This window comes from Callithrix jacchus, chromosome 13, assembly GCF_049354715.1.
Source record: "Callithrix jacchus isolate 240 chromosome 13, calJac240_pri, whole genome shotgun sequence".
In the NCBI taxonomy this organism is placed as follows: Eukaryota; Metazoa; Chordata; class Mammalia; order Primates; family Cebidae; genus Callithrix; species Callithrix jacchus.
In genome coordinates, this window is record NC_133514.1 from 56,888,657 (window position 1) to 56,905,728 (window position 17,072).

General features: G+C 39.4%; 1 protein-coding gene across 20 annotated transcripts in view; it reads left to right on the forward strand.

The window, feature by feature from the left end:
* Positions 1-17,072, forward strand: part of L3MBTL4 (L3MBTL histone methyl-lysine binding protein 4) — a 464,367-nt gene that overhangs the window by 139,871 nt on the left and 307,424 nt on the right. For 16 of the 20 annotated variants that reach the window (XR_013525731.1, XR_013525732.1, XM_078347776.1 and 13 more), the window contains exon 5: positions 15,714-15,805. The exons of the other annotated variants lie outside the window; for them this stretch is intronic. Coding sequence is in view for 14 of the 16 variants with exons in the window: in XM_078347776.1 (XP_078203902.1) it covers positions 15,714-15,805 (92 nt within the window). In the remaining 2 variants the exon portion in view is untranslated. The remainder of the gene's footprint in view (positions 1-15,713; positions 15,806-17,072) is intronic. 20 annotated transcript variants of the gene reach the window in all.

Here is a 17,072-nt window from a genome sequence, read left to right on the forward strand (position 1 = left end):
ATAATCCAAGACACTCTCTCCATCTCAAGGACCTTAGCTTAACCACCTCTGCAAAATTATTTTGCCATGTAAGATAATGCATTCACAGTTTCTAAGGATAAGGATGTGGACATCTTTGGAAGGCCATTATCCTACCTATCACACATTTTAAGCTACAGAAGAATTACTTTAGGTTTCCTTGAAGGAAATGGGAATTATCTTGTATCTGTTGCTAAGGGAACAGTGCTATTATGGCACTCCTTTACCACGTAGTTTAGGGTTTTTAGTCATTAAGTCTATCAGCTATGTCACTTTCTTGTTACATTGACACAACATTGTAATTCAAGTCAGGACTAAGGGACTCTCATTCCAGAAGAGTCATAAAAAGCTCAGTGGGGAAAATGCCCCTGCAAACTAATAGAACTCTTCTCTGGGTGCTTCGAATGCACTGTCCAGGAATTTTATTTTATGAAACTGTTTTCAATGTTTTTACATTAAAATTTTCTTTTAGACAGTGCAAATTTCAACTAATAAAAATACCCTCCTTTTACCCTAAATGATCTGCTAGTGAACTAAAATTCAGTGTTCTTCACAGATTTTGAATGTACATTCACTGAGAATGACTAGTGTTTTGAAAGGTTAGCAAGCTGTGGAGTTGAGATATGATTTTAAAAAGAATTTATTTAAAACATTTTTCGTGTCAAGAGGAAAAATAATCTTGAATAATATTTTAAGATTGTCCATTAATTGAAGCCCACCAGGGGATGACTTGAATAGAGGAAAATCTAAATTCTGACACATAGAATTAAATTAATGAAAGTAGCAGTAATAACTGGAGCTATATTATATTTAATCTATTATATTAGATGTCTCTAGGATACATAGAGGAAAAAGGTCATGGGAAATATGTAGTTAATCACTTTATGAAGTGAATATTGCCGTCTCATATAGGTGGTTGTTAATTTGATGACTTACAGGGTGGTATTCATGAGGGATTATCTCAATATTAACCTCCTAGATATATAGAGTATATTTTATGGAGTCTCAGTGATGCAAATTATATTAATAGACCTTCCTTCCCTACATCTACTACATGGCAAGGGAGAAATCAGTTAACAGTGGGAAATCTGCACACAGATGTGCTCTTTACCACAGGCTTCACCATCACATGAATATCTTAGTAAGAAACCTGAGATTCCTTAGTTCTTGATTCCTCTCTAGTGACAGGACTGGACTCACTTAGGAATGCTAATCAGTATTCAGTCCTGTTGTTAAAGTGACCTTCCATCTGCTTGGCAGTTTCTTCTTGTCTTTATCCCTGTGTCCACATTCACCCACCTGAGTTGACCTTTCAAGTGAGGTGTTCACTATTTCCTCTTGTTCTCCTTCCCCTCTTCTTCCTCCTCCTCTTCTACTCACTCTTCTCTTGTTCTTTCCTTGTACTGATACAACAGTCTGTTCTGGCTTTTTGTTTTATCCATTCTTCACTCTCTGACTTCCATTTACATGTTGGGATTTCTTTGTGTTTCAACTATGATTTTCTTCTCATTTTGCACTTTTTCTCTGGGTGACTTTTGTTACCATCTTGACACTATTCTGGTTATGCTACCTAGCTGCAGATTTATGTCTCAACTCTATGCTGAAAGTGAATTCCACCTGGCTATCCTTTACCCATATCAAATCACTGCCTTTGCCCCCAATTTTTTCTCTGTGTTCCTGGTCAATTTTAATGCTGTTACTATTTGCCCATTCTTGCTGGCCAGAAGCCAGTATGTTCCACAAGATCTTAAGATTAATTACTAAATGAGAAAGAGAAAACCAAAGACGTGGAAGAAGTTTTTGTTTTTAAAGTAAAAGAAAGAGTAATGCATATGTTTCTATAAAAATTCATTTGAACACCTGGAAGAACCGGGTGATTTCCTAGCAAACTAAAGATTATCACAGGGGACTCAAGGAAAGGCTGAACATTGGAATAGACCAATAGAAGACATTGATAAGTGAGGTCCAGAGGGGTCATAGCAGCACTGATCTTTATCTTTAAAAGAACAGATAATTCCAATGACAGTCAAACTCTTCCAGATCACAGAAAAAGGTGAAAATTTCTTTGTGAAGCCAATAAATGAAACCTGAGGAAGATAGTACAAAAAGCAAAACTAGACTACAGATGCATATAACATATAAATACAAATATGAAATTCTAGATAGATATTTGCAAATATAATCCAGCAACATATTAGAAAAATGATATCCTAGTATATTAGTAAGGAGGTATAATGATGAGTAAGTGAAATTCAGTGATAAAACCAGGTTCAATATTATAAAATCTGCCAACATAATTTATACAGCAACAAATTAAACTACATGACTAGCCATGTAATGATCTAGATACTAAAATGGCTTTTGATAAAATTTAACTTCCATTCCTTGTAAAACAACTTATGTAAAATAGGATTGAATATTATAAGACTTATTTACCAAAATATAATAGCAAATATATAGTCAAACATTCAAACCCTTCAATTCAGTTCAGGAAACAGCTGGGGATACCCACTATCATCATTAATATTCATTACTGTCTTGGAATTTTTAGCAAATGAAATCAGCAACAAAATTAAATGAGTACTGCAAACTTTGGAAAGAAGAGATTAAAAAATACATATATGTAGTTATATATACATATATGTATTTGTATATATGTATACATGTATATGTAAACACATATATACGGTTCCTCTACTAAGCTGCATATTTACAGATGATAAGACACATATTTACACATGATAAGATTTTATATCTAGAAAACTCAGGAGAATCTAATGATAAATTATTGGAATTAATACAAGAATGTTGAGGTGGTTAGATATAGTATAAATACAAAAGTTATTATTACCTTTTCTGTATTTTAACATTCAGCACTTAGAAATTAAAAAGGGAAAATATTCCATTCATAGTAGCAATACAATATAAAACATTTACAGTATATTGAATAAGAAATGGGAAGGGCCTTATATGAAGAAAACTGGAAAATCCTACTGGAGGATAGAAATTACTATCTGAACAAATGGAAAGCGATACCACAAAAATGTCAGCTCTCTCCGAATTAATATTTATTTCACTCCTAAAATAGAATCTCAACTGGTTTTAATTTCAATTGAATAAAATGTTTTTATGCTTAAATCTCCAAAATTCTGGTGGTATGGTAATAGAAACAAAAATCTACTGGGATAGGGAAACCAGAAGGAGATATGTAAGCATGTAATATATGAGAAAGATGGTAAATCAGTTCAGGAGGACAAAGCATAGATTTTTTATTTCATTGTTATGCTTGCCCTAGTGGCCTTTGTCTATATAAAAATAAATTTTAAATAGATTAAAGACTTAGAAAAGATTTTACAAGAATATGTTTAGGAGACAGACACTTTAGGGTAAGGAAGAACTCAATCAAGAGTGGAAACTTGTACTCTAGAAATGAAATTATAGACATACAAAAATGCGTTTTTATTTAATCTGAAAATTTTGTTGTTTTACTATCATTTTTGAAGGCTATTTTCATTGGCTATATAATTCTTACTCGGCAGCTTTATGGCTTTCAGTGCTTTAAAGATGCAATTCCGTTCTTTTCTTGTCTTCCTTGTTTCTCATAAGTCACTACGTCTGAAATTTACAGAGCCCCTACTGCTATTTCTTTTGTCTGTCTTTATTTTTCTACCTTATACTTACTGTTGTCTGACATGCCATGCATTTTACTTATTTGTCTTGTTTATTGTCTGTCTTCACCCACTACAATTTATGAAGGATACAGGTAGCGTTTTTGTTTTGTTTTGTTTTGTTTTGAGATGGAGCTTCATTCCTGTTGCCCAGGCTGGAGTGCAATGGCACAATCTCAGCTCACTGCAACCTTTGCCTCCTGGGTTCCAGTGATTCTCCTGCCTCAGCCTCTTAAGTAGCTGGGATTACAGGCATGTGCCACCACACCCGGCTAATTTTTGTATTTTTAGTAGAGATGGGGTTTCACCACATTGACCAGGCTGGTCTTGAACTCCTGACCTCAGGTGATGTGCTTTGGTCTCCCAAAGTGCTGGGATTACAGGTGTGAACTACCGAACCCAGCCTTTTTTAAAAAAATGCTTTGTTTTGTGCTGGATTATAAGCTCTGAGGACATAGTAAGCATTCAATTAATATTTGTTGAATGAAAAATGAGGACTGGATGAATAGTGTCCTCATGACAATGTGGATTACTCTGTTCACGGTGTTCTTAGCCCTTAGCTCATATGTATGCAATTGGATTTTCCTTATTGTATGATAGTTTTCTAGTTCCTCCACTAAGCTGCACGCTCTTTAAGGGCAAGAACCATATCTTATCCTTGTTTGAATAATTATCACCTAACACAGAGTGTGTCTCATAGAAGGTACTGTAAGCCAAAAGGTATCGAAGACAGGTCTCAATCAATTTAAAAAATTATTTTGCTAAGGTTAAGGATGTGCCCTCAGGAGGTCCTGATGACATGGGCTGTAAGTGGTCCGGGCACAGTTTCTTTTTATACATTTTAGGGAGACATGAGACATCAATCAATATATGTAAGAAGTGCATTGGTTTGATCCAGAAGGTGGGACAACCCGAAGCTGGCAGGGAGATAGAGACAAATGGTTGCATTTCTTTGAGTTTCTAATTAGCCTTTCCAAAGGAAGCAATCAGATATTTATTTGATTTCTCAGTGAGCACAGGGATGACTTTGAGTTCTGTCTGTCCTTTGTCCACAAGGGATTTGTTTGTGGACAAATTGTGAAGGAGGTATGAAGTTTTTTTTTTTTTAATTGCATTTTAGGTTTTGGGGTACATGTGCAGAACATGCAAGATAGTTGCATAGGTACACACATGGCAGTGTGTTTTGCTGCCTTCCTCCCCTTCACCCACATTTGGCATTTCTCCCCAGGCTATCCCTCCCCAGCTCCCCATCCCACTGTCCCTCCCCTATTCCCCCCAATAGACCCCAGTGTGTAGTACTCCCTTCCCTGTGTCCATCTGTTCTCATTTTTTATCACCTGCCTATGAGTGAGAATATGCGGTATTTCATTTTCTGTTCTTGTGTCAGTTTGCTTTTTATCTTTGCATCTATCTTATTTAGGAACAGAATGGGAGGCAGTTTTGCCAGAAGTTGTTCCCAGCTTGACATGTACCTTTGGCTTAGTGATGTTGGGGTCCTGAGATTTCTTTTCCTTTCACAGGACTTAATAAGTGTTGGTTGAAACAATGAGTGCCTAGCTCAGATTTTTCTCCCTTTGTCTGGTCATACATGAATAAAACATTGATGATTTCCCTATTGATGCAATCTCATGACTGAGTAGGGCTAGGAAACATTGATGATAATGCAATGTCATGATTGAGTTTGCCGCATGCAAAGGTAGCATTGTAGTACACGTTTCCACATGCACACCTGTGAGCCTCGTTCTCGTCACACACTGTCCTCTGATTTTCTCCTGCTCACCTCCAGGCCTGCCTGCACCAGTACACATTTCCTGCTTTCTCAGTGGAAACGATCCCGAGGCAAATCCCCCTACTTGCCCCTGATCTCACCTCTCTCTCCAGCCTCACATCCCTGCTTTTTCCTGCATCTTCAGTCAACCTCTGTACCCAGCCGCAGGTAAATGCCACTTACATCTTTCCAGTTAACTGAATTCAGTGGTCTTGGTTCAGTCTTCATGTTGCTTTACTTTTTAAATCAAATTTGACAGTGAAATTCTCTACCTGAAAGTGTTTCCACCTGCATTCCTTCCGTTTCTCTGGCTGCCCCTCCTCACTCTCCTTTATGGTTGTTTTTCCTCCACCCACATCTTCGCTGCAGGTCGCTAGGCTCCTCTTCTTGGACCTACCTGCCTCATGCTCTGTACACACTCCCTGGGAAACTCCTCTGCTTTAGTGCCCTGCATACTAATGGTCACTCAATCTATGGTTCTAGCCTTGAACTTTCTCCTGCAACCTCTCTAGAGGGTTCATTCTGAATCTCCATTAGATTCCTTTGGTTTTCAAAGATTCAGCATCTCTGAAAAGGTACTAAGCCCACTCCTCTAGTTTTGTCTCACTTAGTGGCAGACACGTCATAAATTCAGTCTCCTAACTTAGAAATAGCAGAGTCCTCTTTCTTATATCACTGATTGTCCAGTTTTGTCACGTCTCATTCAGATGGCTCTCTGCATTCTTTCCACTCCTCTCAATTCTCACAGCAGCTATCTCAAATCAAGACCTCATCATATCATGCCTGTGTACGTCATAATCTCCTTCCTGATATTTCTATGATCAGTCTTCCTTTCTTATTCTATACTATCATTCCTAAAACTGCCATCAGCAGTATCTTTAAAAAAAAAAATCAAAACAGCCACAAAAGCAATAGGCAGGCTAGAAGAGAAACAAGTCCAAAACTTATGTGACATTTCTTTGCTTAAAAAGCATTCATTGGCTTTATAGTAAATATAGACTGAAGGCTGAAATTCTAAGCATGGTGTTTAATCAGATTCTTTCTTTTGCAGGAAAGAGAGATCGCTCAAGCTTGCTCAAGTAATGGGCTGTAGTGCAAAAATGCATGTTGAGGGAGTATGGAGACTCATGGAAATTCAGGAACAGAGCCTGCAGTCAGAATTCTAAGGCTGTTCTGTCTGTAGGGCCACCTGCAACGGGAACCTGGCCCTCACAGGGAGCAATCATTCTTCAGGATAGCTGCATCAGAATCACCTGGAGGGCTGCAGAAACAGATTGCTGGGCCCCACTCCCAGAGTTTTTGATTCAGTATAGGCCCACATTTTCATTGATGCTCCCAAATTTGTATTTCTAAGAATTTTCTGGATGACACTGATGCTGCTGGTTTGGGTCCCACACTCTGAGAACCTTAATCCTTAAGGCATGTAACATGGTTTGGGAAACCTTTGATGAGCTCCTTCAGAATTAGTTGTTCCTCTACTTTGCAAGTTTCTTCACGTTATAGTAGAACAATGGTTCTCAAACTTTAACATGCATTACAATCATTTGGAGGGATTGTTTGAGTGGATTGCGGGTCCCAACTACAGTTTCTCATTCCTTAAATTTGAGGTGTGGCCCCCACATTTGCATTTTTAACAAGTTTCCAGGGATGGCCGCACTTTGCATTGGATGTATAAACTGTTGAGTCACCAGATATGGAACTCTGAAATCCCCTTCTTGATCACACCCTCATGCCTCCCAGCCCTTCCCTCTCCTTCAATTCTGTGGCATCTTCTTAGAAAATCATGTTTTGTATTTTAGCTTTTCCATTCTTTCTTGTACTTTGTTGGTTGTCTTTTGACTTCCTTCGCCTCCCAGGCCAGTTGGGGCCCTTCAGGCATTTGATCTCACATTCTTATGGCTTTAGAGCCTCTCAGCCACTCGGCCATCTCCTCCTCAGCCCCCAGCTGTCCACTAACGTAACCGTCTTCTCCCACTTCCGACTGCCAGGAGCTGCTGGAGAAAGTCCCTTGGTGCCAGTTGCCTCCGCTGCAGAACCACCAGTTTAATGGAGTGGGGGTGTCAGGACTGTTCTATATTTCTTATACTCAGTCCTAACTGAATTTTCCTAACTCTTCCTTTCCTCATGCTCCTGAAGGCACCGCTGTGACCTTTACTCTTAGCAGATGCCATCTTACGTCATGAAAGAGGTGAGGGTATTTGGTGGGGTGCCTTCCCATCTTCTTCCCTAGCAGCCTAAAACGCCTCTGCTTTTAATCTCATTCACCACCTGCCGTTTTATCTCAGGGTCCTCCCGCTTCCTGCGTTCCTAAAGCCACCAGTCTGTTCTACCTCTCCTGCGTCTACTATCCCTTTCTTCTGAGAGCCTCCTTTTTCTCTCTCTCCTGGTGCATTTCCCTCAATGGAAGAATCGAGAAGCGCTGTCTTCTGCTATGCTTAACAACAACAATCAACAAAGACTTCCTTTCTCTTCTTCCCCCTGAAGCGCTTTTGTCACCTGCCTCCAAGTTCATTTGCAAAACTCTCCAGTTATTCCTTTCATGTTTTGACCTCTGAAGTCTGACTTTTGATCTCATCCCTGTGCTGAAAGCTCTGCCCCTGTGGTCCCAGTGACACCCTGGCTGTCAGATCCAGCAGCTTCTCCCATCCGCATCTTATGAGGTCTAGCAGAGCCTCTGATGGTGCGGATCTCCCTGCTCCTAGAAAACCCTTTCCTCGGGGCCTCCAGGTCTCTATCTTCTGGAAGTCTCCTTCCAACACTGCCTTCCTCATGCGCCTCCCTGACCTCACTCACATCTGAGAAAGCTCCTACCCTCACCTCGGCTGTTCTTCCTCAGTGTCATCTCCGTGGCTGCGTCTTTATGAAAAGCTTTGCATTGCCTTTTGTTGAATGTGTGGTTTTTATAGATTATTATATATACTTATCATAGATTATTCCAAATAGCAAAAGTTTAACACCTCAGAAAATAACTCCGAGTTTCCTCTGCATTCTGCACTCGTCCCTCCACCTGCTCGGCCTTTTCTGGGTTCCGGCAGCTTTGGGACTATTTTGCCTTCTCCCTTTGCCACCTCACCCTGTGCCTGTTGATTACATTTCTGCATTTTCTCTCAATTTCCTTTCTATACTGTAAATCGACAATTTATAAATTGTATAAACTTAGTGTGTACAAAGTAATACTATAATTTATAAATGCAATGTGGAATAATTAAATAAAACCAGTTAACTGGCCATCAACTCAAATACTTAACATTTTTTTGCAGAGAGAACATTTGAAATTTACTGTCTTAACAGTTTGGAAATGTACAGTACTCCATTAACTATATTCACCATGGCATGCAATAGAACTGAAAAAAAAAAACAAAAACAAAAAAGCCACCCAAACAACCGCAAACCATTGCTGTGGTCTAACAGAGACTTTGGACCCTTTGACATTCATTTTGCCGTTCCCCTCATGCCCCCCCCCACCCGTTCCCCTCACGCCCCCTCCGGGTAACCACGGAGGGCACCGCATGCCCCGCTTTGTTTAGGGCACACCCACACTGTTGTTCGTTTGGACCATTGTGTTATCCGTCTCAGTCTCCATTGCCTTTCTCTCCATCCATTTCATCCTTACCTAGTGCTGATTCGTAAAGGAAGTTCTGATGATACCATCCACCACTCAGAAGTCTCCAGTGGTTCTCTAAACCACATGCATGAAGACCAAACCTGCGAGGCTGACTTTGAGGAACCTGTGTGATCTTACGTTTGCCCCTCCAGCCCCTGCAGTGCAGCCTTCTGCTAAGTGGATCCCTGCAAGCTTTGTGCAGAACCCCTCCCAGCCTCTGGCATTTGCAAAGGCAGCTCTTTCTTTCCAGTTTCCTGGCTTTGCCCATGCTGCTTCTCCCTGGATTGTATGCCAAATTTCTCTTCCTCTCAAAGAAAGTTGTCCTCCGGGAAGCTTTCTGTGTTCAGAGTAAATCCTCCTTCGTTTTGTTTCCAGACACATCGTTTGGGTTTCTTAACTAGTGCCTATCAGCACTTGTGTCTGCTTGTTTATTCATCAAAATGCTGAGTCCCACCGTATCTCGGGTTATGGGTGATGTTTATCTGTCTACACGCCTGTCTCCCTGACTAGAGTAAAGGTGGTGTGGGGGAGAAGCTGGGTTCTCTCAGTACCTGCTTTGCCTGGGGAGATGAGCACTAAAGGAGTTTAAATTCAGTGGTGCTGAAATGAAAAACAGCCTGACTGTGCAGGTGAAAAATGCAGGGAGAGCATGGAAAGGTTCCCGCCACAGTGGCCTGGCAGAGGTACTGAGATGTGAGTCTGCAGGTGTGACCTCAGTGGAGTATTGTTCAGCAGTGATCAATTGTTAAGATTAGGAAGACTGTATCGTTTCCAGTCTGTACCACAAAAGAAGGCATTATTCATAACGGCGTGGTTGGTTGCCACTGACAGTTGTTTGTCAAATATTCCAAGGCATTTCCTGACGGAGACACATGCAGCATAACTTTTGAAATGAAATGGAAATATCACTGTGAAGGGTGGTGCTTATGACTAATGGAATTGGGATTTCTTTTTTTTTTTTTTTGAGACAGCTCTCGCTCTGTCCCCAGGCTGGAGTGCAGTGGCACGATCGTGGCTCACTGCAACCTCCACCTACCAGGTTCAAGCGATTCTCCTGCCTCAGCCTCCCGAGTAGCAGGGACTATAAGCAAGCCAAGCTAAATTTTGTATTTTTAATAGAGACGGGGTTTCACCATGTTGGACTGGATGGTCTCGAACCTCTGACCTTGTGATCCACCCAGCTCACCTCCCAAAGTGTTGGGATTACAGGTGTGAGCCACCACGCCCAGCCTAAAAGGATCCCTGATGAGTATTGTGCAGTTTCCTAGAACTGGATGTTCTTATGGCCAAGTCTTTCAGGCTTTGCCTTGCATTGCTTCACAAATCTCATCACCTTAACACATGGTCTTCATTTTCATCTTATGATTTGTATTTGTATATAAACATGTGCGGTTCTAATGATAATATACATATAAACTGTGCTTAATGAATCTTTAAAAAGTAGTATGTGATCATAACCATAATTTATTTATTTCTGTTGTTGGATAGTTAGATATTTTCCCAACTTTGTACTGTTGTAAAGGCTGCATTTATTCCTTTTGCATTTTTAGAATAAAATATTAAAGTTGGGATGAATAGATCAGTGAATTCTCTTTAATTTTGGGTTATAAATATGTATTATCAACATGATTTTCAAAAGTTTTAATCAAATTTATAAAGCCACCATCAATGAGTAACTTTTTTCATTTTCCTGCAGACTTAATTTTATGGTGATTTTAAGCTTAAAAGTTACTATTTAAATAGGCATTTCTGTTCCATTTTGACTGTGTGTGCTACAGTGAGTCAGGAATGGATAGTGGGGTTGCCCGAACTAGGGATTTTGTTTACATATGGACTTTTCCAGCTGTGTGAACCACATGATCTCTGTGAGCCTCAGCTTCTCAGAACAATAAAATAGGGTTGTTAATCTAATATTCAATATTGTAAGTAACAAGTAAAAATGTATACATACACACACACACACACACACACACACACACACACACACCCCAACCAGTGCCTGGTATGTAATAGGTATATATTAAGTGACAGGTAATGTTTAATCAAATGTATTTTGTTTATTATATAATGTTTGGCAGAAGGGTAATGATTGGAACAATTTGCTGTAGCCAGTGAATATACTGAGAAGAAATGGAATTTAGGGTTTATGAAGCTGCACAAATATCTAATATTCCATAAATGAGTGCCATATCTGTAGTATGTCTGAGGAAACTGCATAAAAATTTAATTTAGTGCCTGAAGCAGTGCTGTCTCATAATTGGTTCCTTCTCTTCAGGAAACTGAGAAATGAATTCGTCAAAATAGGTATCTTTGAATTCATATTTAAGGCCCAAGGTGCTATTCTGCTTGCCTTCCTTTCCTTTAATTTATTAAACAAATATTTATGGCCAGGCATGATTGTAGCTCCAGAGAAATAAATGATGAACAATACCAAGATGGTTTACCCTCCTTTGTAGAAGTTTATATTCTACTTCCAAGTAAGCAAACTGGTTAATTTCAGCTAATGTACTTCCTGTGAATAATGAAACAACATGGTGAGAAACCAGGGTGAGAGAATTCCTTTATAATTCAGTGACCAGGGAGGATCTGTCTACAGGCTCCGAGGTGTAAGCAAACTCAGTATTCCCTCATCTTACTTAAAGGCACCATATTACAGAGTAATCCTCTTGCTTCACCAAAAGATATAATTCAGTGAAAGTTTTTATTGTTTGATATTATGTATTCTTATTTTTGATCAATTTTAAAAGGCTCGTTGGTACGTATGTGATCATAAAAGGAAGTCTTAGTATAGTCTACTTTTGGTGAAATGATAATGTGTGACAATTGGAAATATGATTAAATTGCAAAATTACATGCAATCTTTTAAGGAACACAGCTGTTGTAGAAAATGAGATATCTGTATTTGCTTTAGAGCCAACACTGCCATAATGTTTTTTGTAAAGCACATAATTGTAATGTAGCAGAATGCTTGTGTGGAAATTGGGATGTTGAATAGTCTTCTTGGAGCATCCTCAGGGTTTGTCAGGTTTCTACTTTCTCTCTCTGGTAGACTAAAACATCTCATGTGGCAGAAACAGTGCAAACCTTTAGACGTTCTAATGGGCCAATGGAATGGGCCTCCTTGATGGAAATCACACCATGATGTCTCAATATTTCCAAACAATACAAGAAAATCTGCTAATGACAATTCTGGTGTCTTTTTTGATGATGAAAATGCTTTAAAAAATTCTCAGGCCTGCTGCAGTGGCTCACGCCTGTAATCCCAGCATTTTGGGAGGCCAAGGTGGATGGATCTCCTGAGGTCAAGAGTACAAGACAAGTCTGGCCTACATGGTAAAACCCTGTCTCTCCTAAATATACAAAAATTAGCCCGGCGTGGTGGCATATGCCTGTAATCCCAGCTACCTGGGAGGCCGAGGTTGCAGGGAGCTGAGATCATGCCATTGCACTCCAGCTTGGTCAACTGAGTGAGACTCGGCATCCTGCACCCCCCCAAAATTCTCATACATTAGCAAGTGTATTTAGCAATAATAAGTTAGTGTTGTGACAGAAAGTGAATATTGATGTCTGTGCTTTTTTGAGCCTAATTTTTAGCTATAAATTGATATGAAGTTTTTCTTTATTCGCTGACTTTAAATTACTTCCCTTTGTTGTTAATGACATCTGGGTAGCAAAAGAAATGAAATGCCTGTGGTTTATTTTTCATCTACTAGACAACAGATTTTACTCATTTCGCGGAACTGAATAAAATTTCCACATAACCTGTTCATGCACACTTGTCACGTTAACAGGGGATCAGAAATTTATTATTATTGTTATTATTATTATTATTATTTTTTTTTCTGAGATGGAGTTTCGCTCTTGTTGCCCAGGCTAGAGTGCAATAGCACAATCTTGGCTCACTGCAACCTCTGCCTCCCAGATTCAAGCAATTCTCCTGTCTCAGCCTCCCAACTAGCTGAGTACCACCATTTTGTATTTTTAGTAGAGATGGAGTTTCACCATGTTGGCCAGGCTGGTCTCGAACTACTGACCTCAAGTGATCTACCCTCTTCAGCCTCTCAGAGTGCTGGGATTACGGGGGTGAGCCACTGCAACCAGCTAGAAATTTTTAAATGACTAAAAGTTTACATGAATTATTCTAGCACAACTTGATGGATTTTGTGTTTGTTATTCAGTCACATTGTTGTATTGTCTCGAGAGGTTTCAAATGTTTGAGTGAGAGGTGCATCTTACCTCCTGTCATTCCCGTTGCTGATGCATCACTGACCTTTTACCGTCTGCATCTCCTTCTGGAACATTCACAGCAAGATAGATGCTAAAATTAAGACTCAGATAGCATTTTCTGATGAGTATTCTCCAAGGATATGTGTGTGTGTATGGCTAAGTAATAATACTTGTAGATCATTTTTAAAATGTAGATTGTGTTAAATAAGGAAAGTGTACTTACATCAATCTTGCCATCCATGTGTAGCCACTGTTAATACTCTGCTGTTTCCTTCCGATTGCTTTTCTATATAAATGTGTTTCGTTTTGTGGACACACATATGCCTGTTGCCTAGCACATAAAATGTGCTGTATAAACATGTGAATAAATGGATGTCTTAATATATGGACTAATTTGTATAATATATATGTATGTATGTTGTTATTTTATTTTTAATCAACAAGTAATAATTGTATATATTCATGGGGTACAATGTGATGTTTTGATATGTGTTTGTGGAACGATTACATAAGCTAATTAACATATCCATAACCTCACATATTTACATTTTTTGTCTTGAGAATATTTAAAATCAATTCTTTTTAGCAGTATTGAAGTATATAACATTATTAACTATAATCAACATGCTGTCCAACATATCGCTAAAGCTTACATCTGCTGTCTAACTAGAAGGTTGTATCCTTTGGGCAACACCTCCCCATTCCCAATTCCTTGCTCATCTAGCCTCTGGTAACCACCTTTCTAAGCACTGCTTCAATGAGTTTGACTTTTTTGATTGCATGACGATCAGATTGTTTAGTATTTATCTTTCTGTGCCTAACTTATTTCACTTAGCGTAAGTAAGGACACAAAACAGCAGATAAGATGTAAATAGTCACTGTTTGTGGCCTTAGTTTTTAACCTAACCCAGATAATTCTCAAAATATTCTATTAAATATGTAAAACATAAAAATATAGTTTTTGATAACCTCAGAATCATATAGGTATATATGGACAATAGTTTATTTAACCTCCTTCTCATATTAATAATACTTTGCATTTTTGCTTATTTTGTGATGTACATTTTTACCATCAACTTATTCCCGCTTTGACTAATTCGTTAGTGTGTAATCCTAGAGAAGGAATAACTGGGCAGTAGAATGTAAACCTAAGACAATATTAATCTTTTTTGTCAGAATTTTTAAATTCAAAAATGATAATTTTGTTGAATTACAGAGATTAGCTATTCATCTAGAAAATTTGGAAAACAAAGCACAAAGAAAATTGGGAAGGAAATATTTATAATTCTGGCACTAAGATGACTTACTTCATTTAAACGTTTTTGATTTATATTTTAAGTTCAGTTTTATTTAATCCATTACACATTTACCAAAAATTATCAATTCGTTTTCTTAACTGCTTCTTTTTCCTGCTTAGTGGTGTATCATTACGTAGTCCTTCTCTGCCTTTAGACAGTCGTCTACAATGCAATTTACTGCCTGGTTTTGAAAGGACATGTCCATGTAATGCATTTAATTACCTCCTCCTTTGTGGACCTTTACTTTGTTTCCAGTGTTTCATTTGACTTGGGATTTTAGGAAACAAAATTCTTGTGTTTCACCCCTTGGGCACATCTACTGTGATTGCAATAAGACAAATTCCCAGGAGAATTGCTGGTTCAACTTGTAGGAACGATTTTTTTCCCCAAGACGGAGTCTCACTCCTTTGCCCAGGCTGGAGTGTAGTGGTATGATCTCAGTTCACTGCAACCTTCGCCTCTTGAGTTCAAGCATTTATCTTCCCTCAGCCTCCTGAGTAGCTGGGATTACAAGTGCCTGCCACCATGTCTGGCTAATTTTTAAATTTTTAGTAGAGAGGGGATTTCACCATATTGGCCAGGCTGGTCTCGACCTCCTGACCTCATGATCCATCCACCTCAGCCTCCCAAAGCCCTGGGATTGATTATAGGTGTGAGCCACCGAGCCCAGCCAGGAACAATTTTTAAGCTTTGATAATACTGCCACATTACCTTTCCACAGGTTGTGTCAATTGGCATTCACAGCAAAAGAAGTATGAAAGTGGAAGATAATAAAACATTTTAGATGATTCTCTGTAACCTTAACTAAATCACTTTCCAGAAAGCCCGTGCCTGTTCCTCCTCTTTGAGAGGAGCAAGATGGTGCCTAATTTGAGAGTTCACTAGGCATTGACTTGAGGGTTGGACATATTCACTAGCCTGGTCTGAAACAGGAAAAGCTGAACATGGAGTGGTTAGGTGATTTTACTAAATGTTCACAGGAAGTGAGAGAGAAGACTCTTCTTAATTGCTGGGTCTTTCAGTTACCAGTTTAACTAATCAGCCTGCTTCTTGAGTCTATTGTCAAGTAAGTTTCATTATTTTCCTGTCACTGATTGTTTTGAGAAAAGTCATTGTGTTTTCTCTTCCAGTCCCTTCAGCGGCTGCGCAGGGAGCATGGTCTTGGGAGTGGTACTTGAAAGAACAGAAGGCTGTCGCAGCACCTGTTGAGCTGTTTTCCAAGGTCAGCCACTGAAGGACTTATATTTTTGCAAGGAAGCAACATTTAAGAGATTTAGTTAAAATGAAATGACTTTCCTAGATAGCCCACCAACTTATTTGAATTATTTGTAGGCTGTGCTGGAAAATGACCCCATAAACTTAATCAGAGCCTTAGTGTTTCAGAGTGGGCTGGAGCCCGGTGCCGCCACCTGCCAGCTCTGTAACCTGGGACAAGTCATTCAATTCAGTTTCCTCACCCATGAGGTGGGAAAAGTCCCCTACCTTTCTCCTTGGGTGGCTGGAGGACTGAAGCAGTTGTACCCATAAAGGATATAGGATGCAATGTGCACATTATACATGCTCAATAAGTATTAGGTTTTATTTTTATTAGCCTGTTTTACCTGCAGTTAGAAGGATCTGTTTAGATGAGTTGCTGAGAGTGGTGGGTTGAGCAAGATGTTAGAGAAGACAGTAAACCCTTGAGTCCTGGCATACGTGATAGAAAGATGAACGGAGCAGCCAGTGTAGACTTCCTTGACCATCTGCTAGCACCAGGGACTTACAGGGGATACTCTTTACCCAACACACCAAATCTTCCGATAGTCTTTCTGCTCTTCTTGGTGAGTTTTAGATGTTTTAGGGGAAATTCATATGAAAACTTTCATCAGATTTGCCTCATTACTTTACATTTTAACCTGTAGCAGGAAGCTACAACTTTTTATTTTCTTTACTTTTTACGACACCTGTTGAGTTACCTCTAGTATTTGTTAGCATGTGAAAGGGCCAGCATTTATAATCCTGGACATGCCAGCAGGACAGGAAGGAAGAGGTATAGCAAAGAGGAAAAGAAAGGGAAACCAAGTGCAGGCCCCTTGTGTTTAAGAAATGATGCGTGTCCTTTTGTCGTCTAGGTGGTATGCTTCACTAACAAACAGTATGAAGGCTGTACCGTAGAAAATGAAAACGTCTATGGCAGTGTTCTTAACCCATTCTTCATACCAGGTACTTTTGTGGAGCTTTGGAAAGCACAGCATGGGTCTTCCTGAGACCTTCTAAATGAGACCTTTAGGGGCTGGGCCTGGAACATGTGCAGCTTGAGAACCTCCTGCATTCTTTGTGCAGGTTTAGGGCCCATTACCATGGAAGATTTAGGAACTGCCTAGGAGTCAGGCTCCTGTTTCCCCATGTTGCTTTCACTTGATGAGTTAGGGGTTTGTTCCATCAAAATGTGCAAGTTCATTATGGTAAGGGTTTTTCCTTCATGTGTCCCGGCAGTGCCTGCTGTGTTG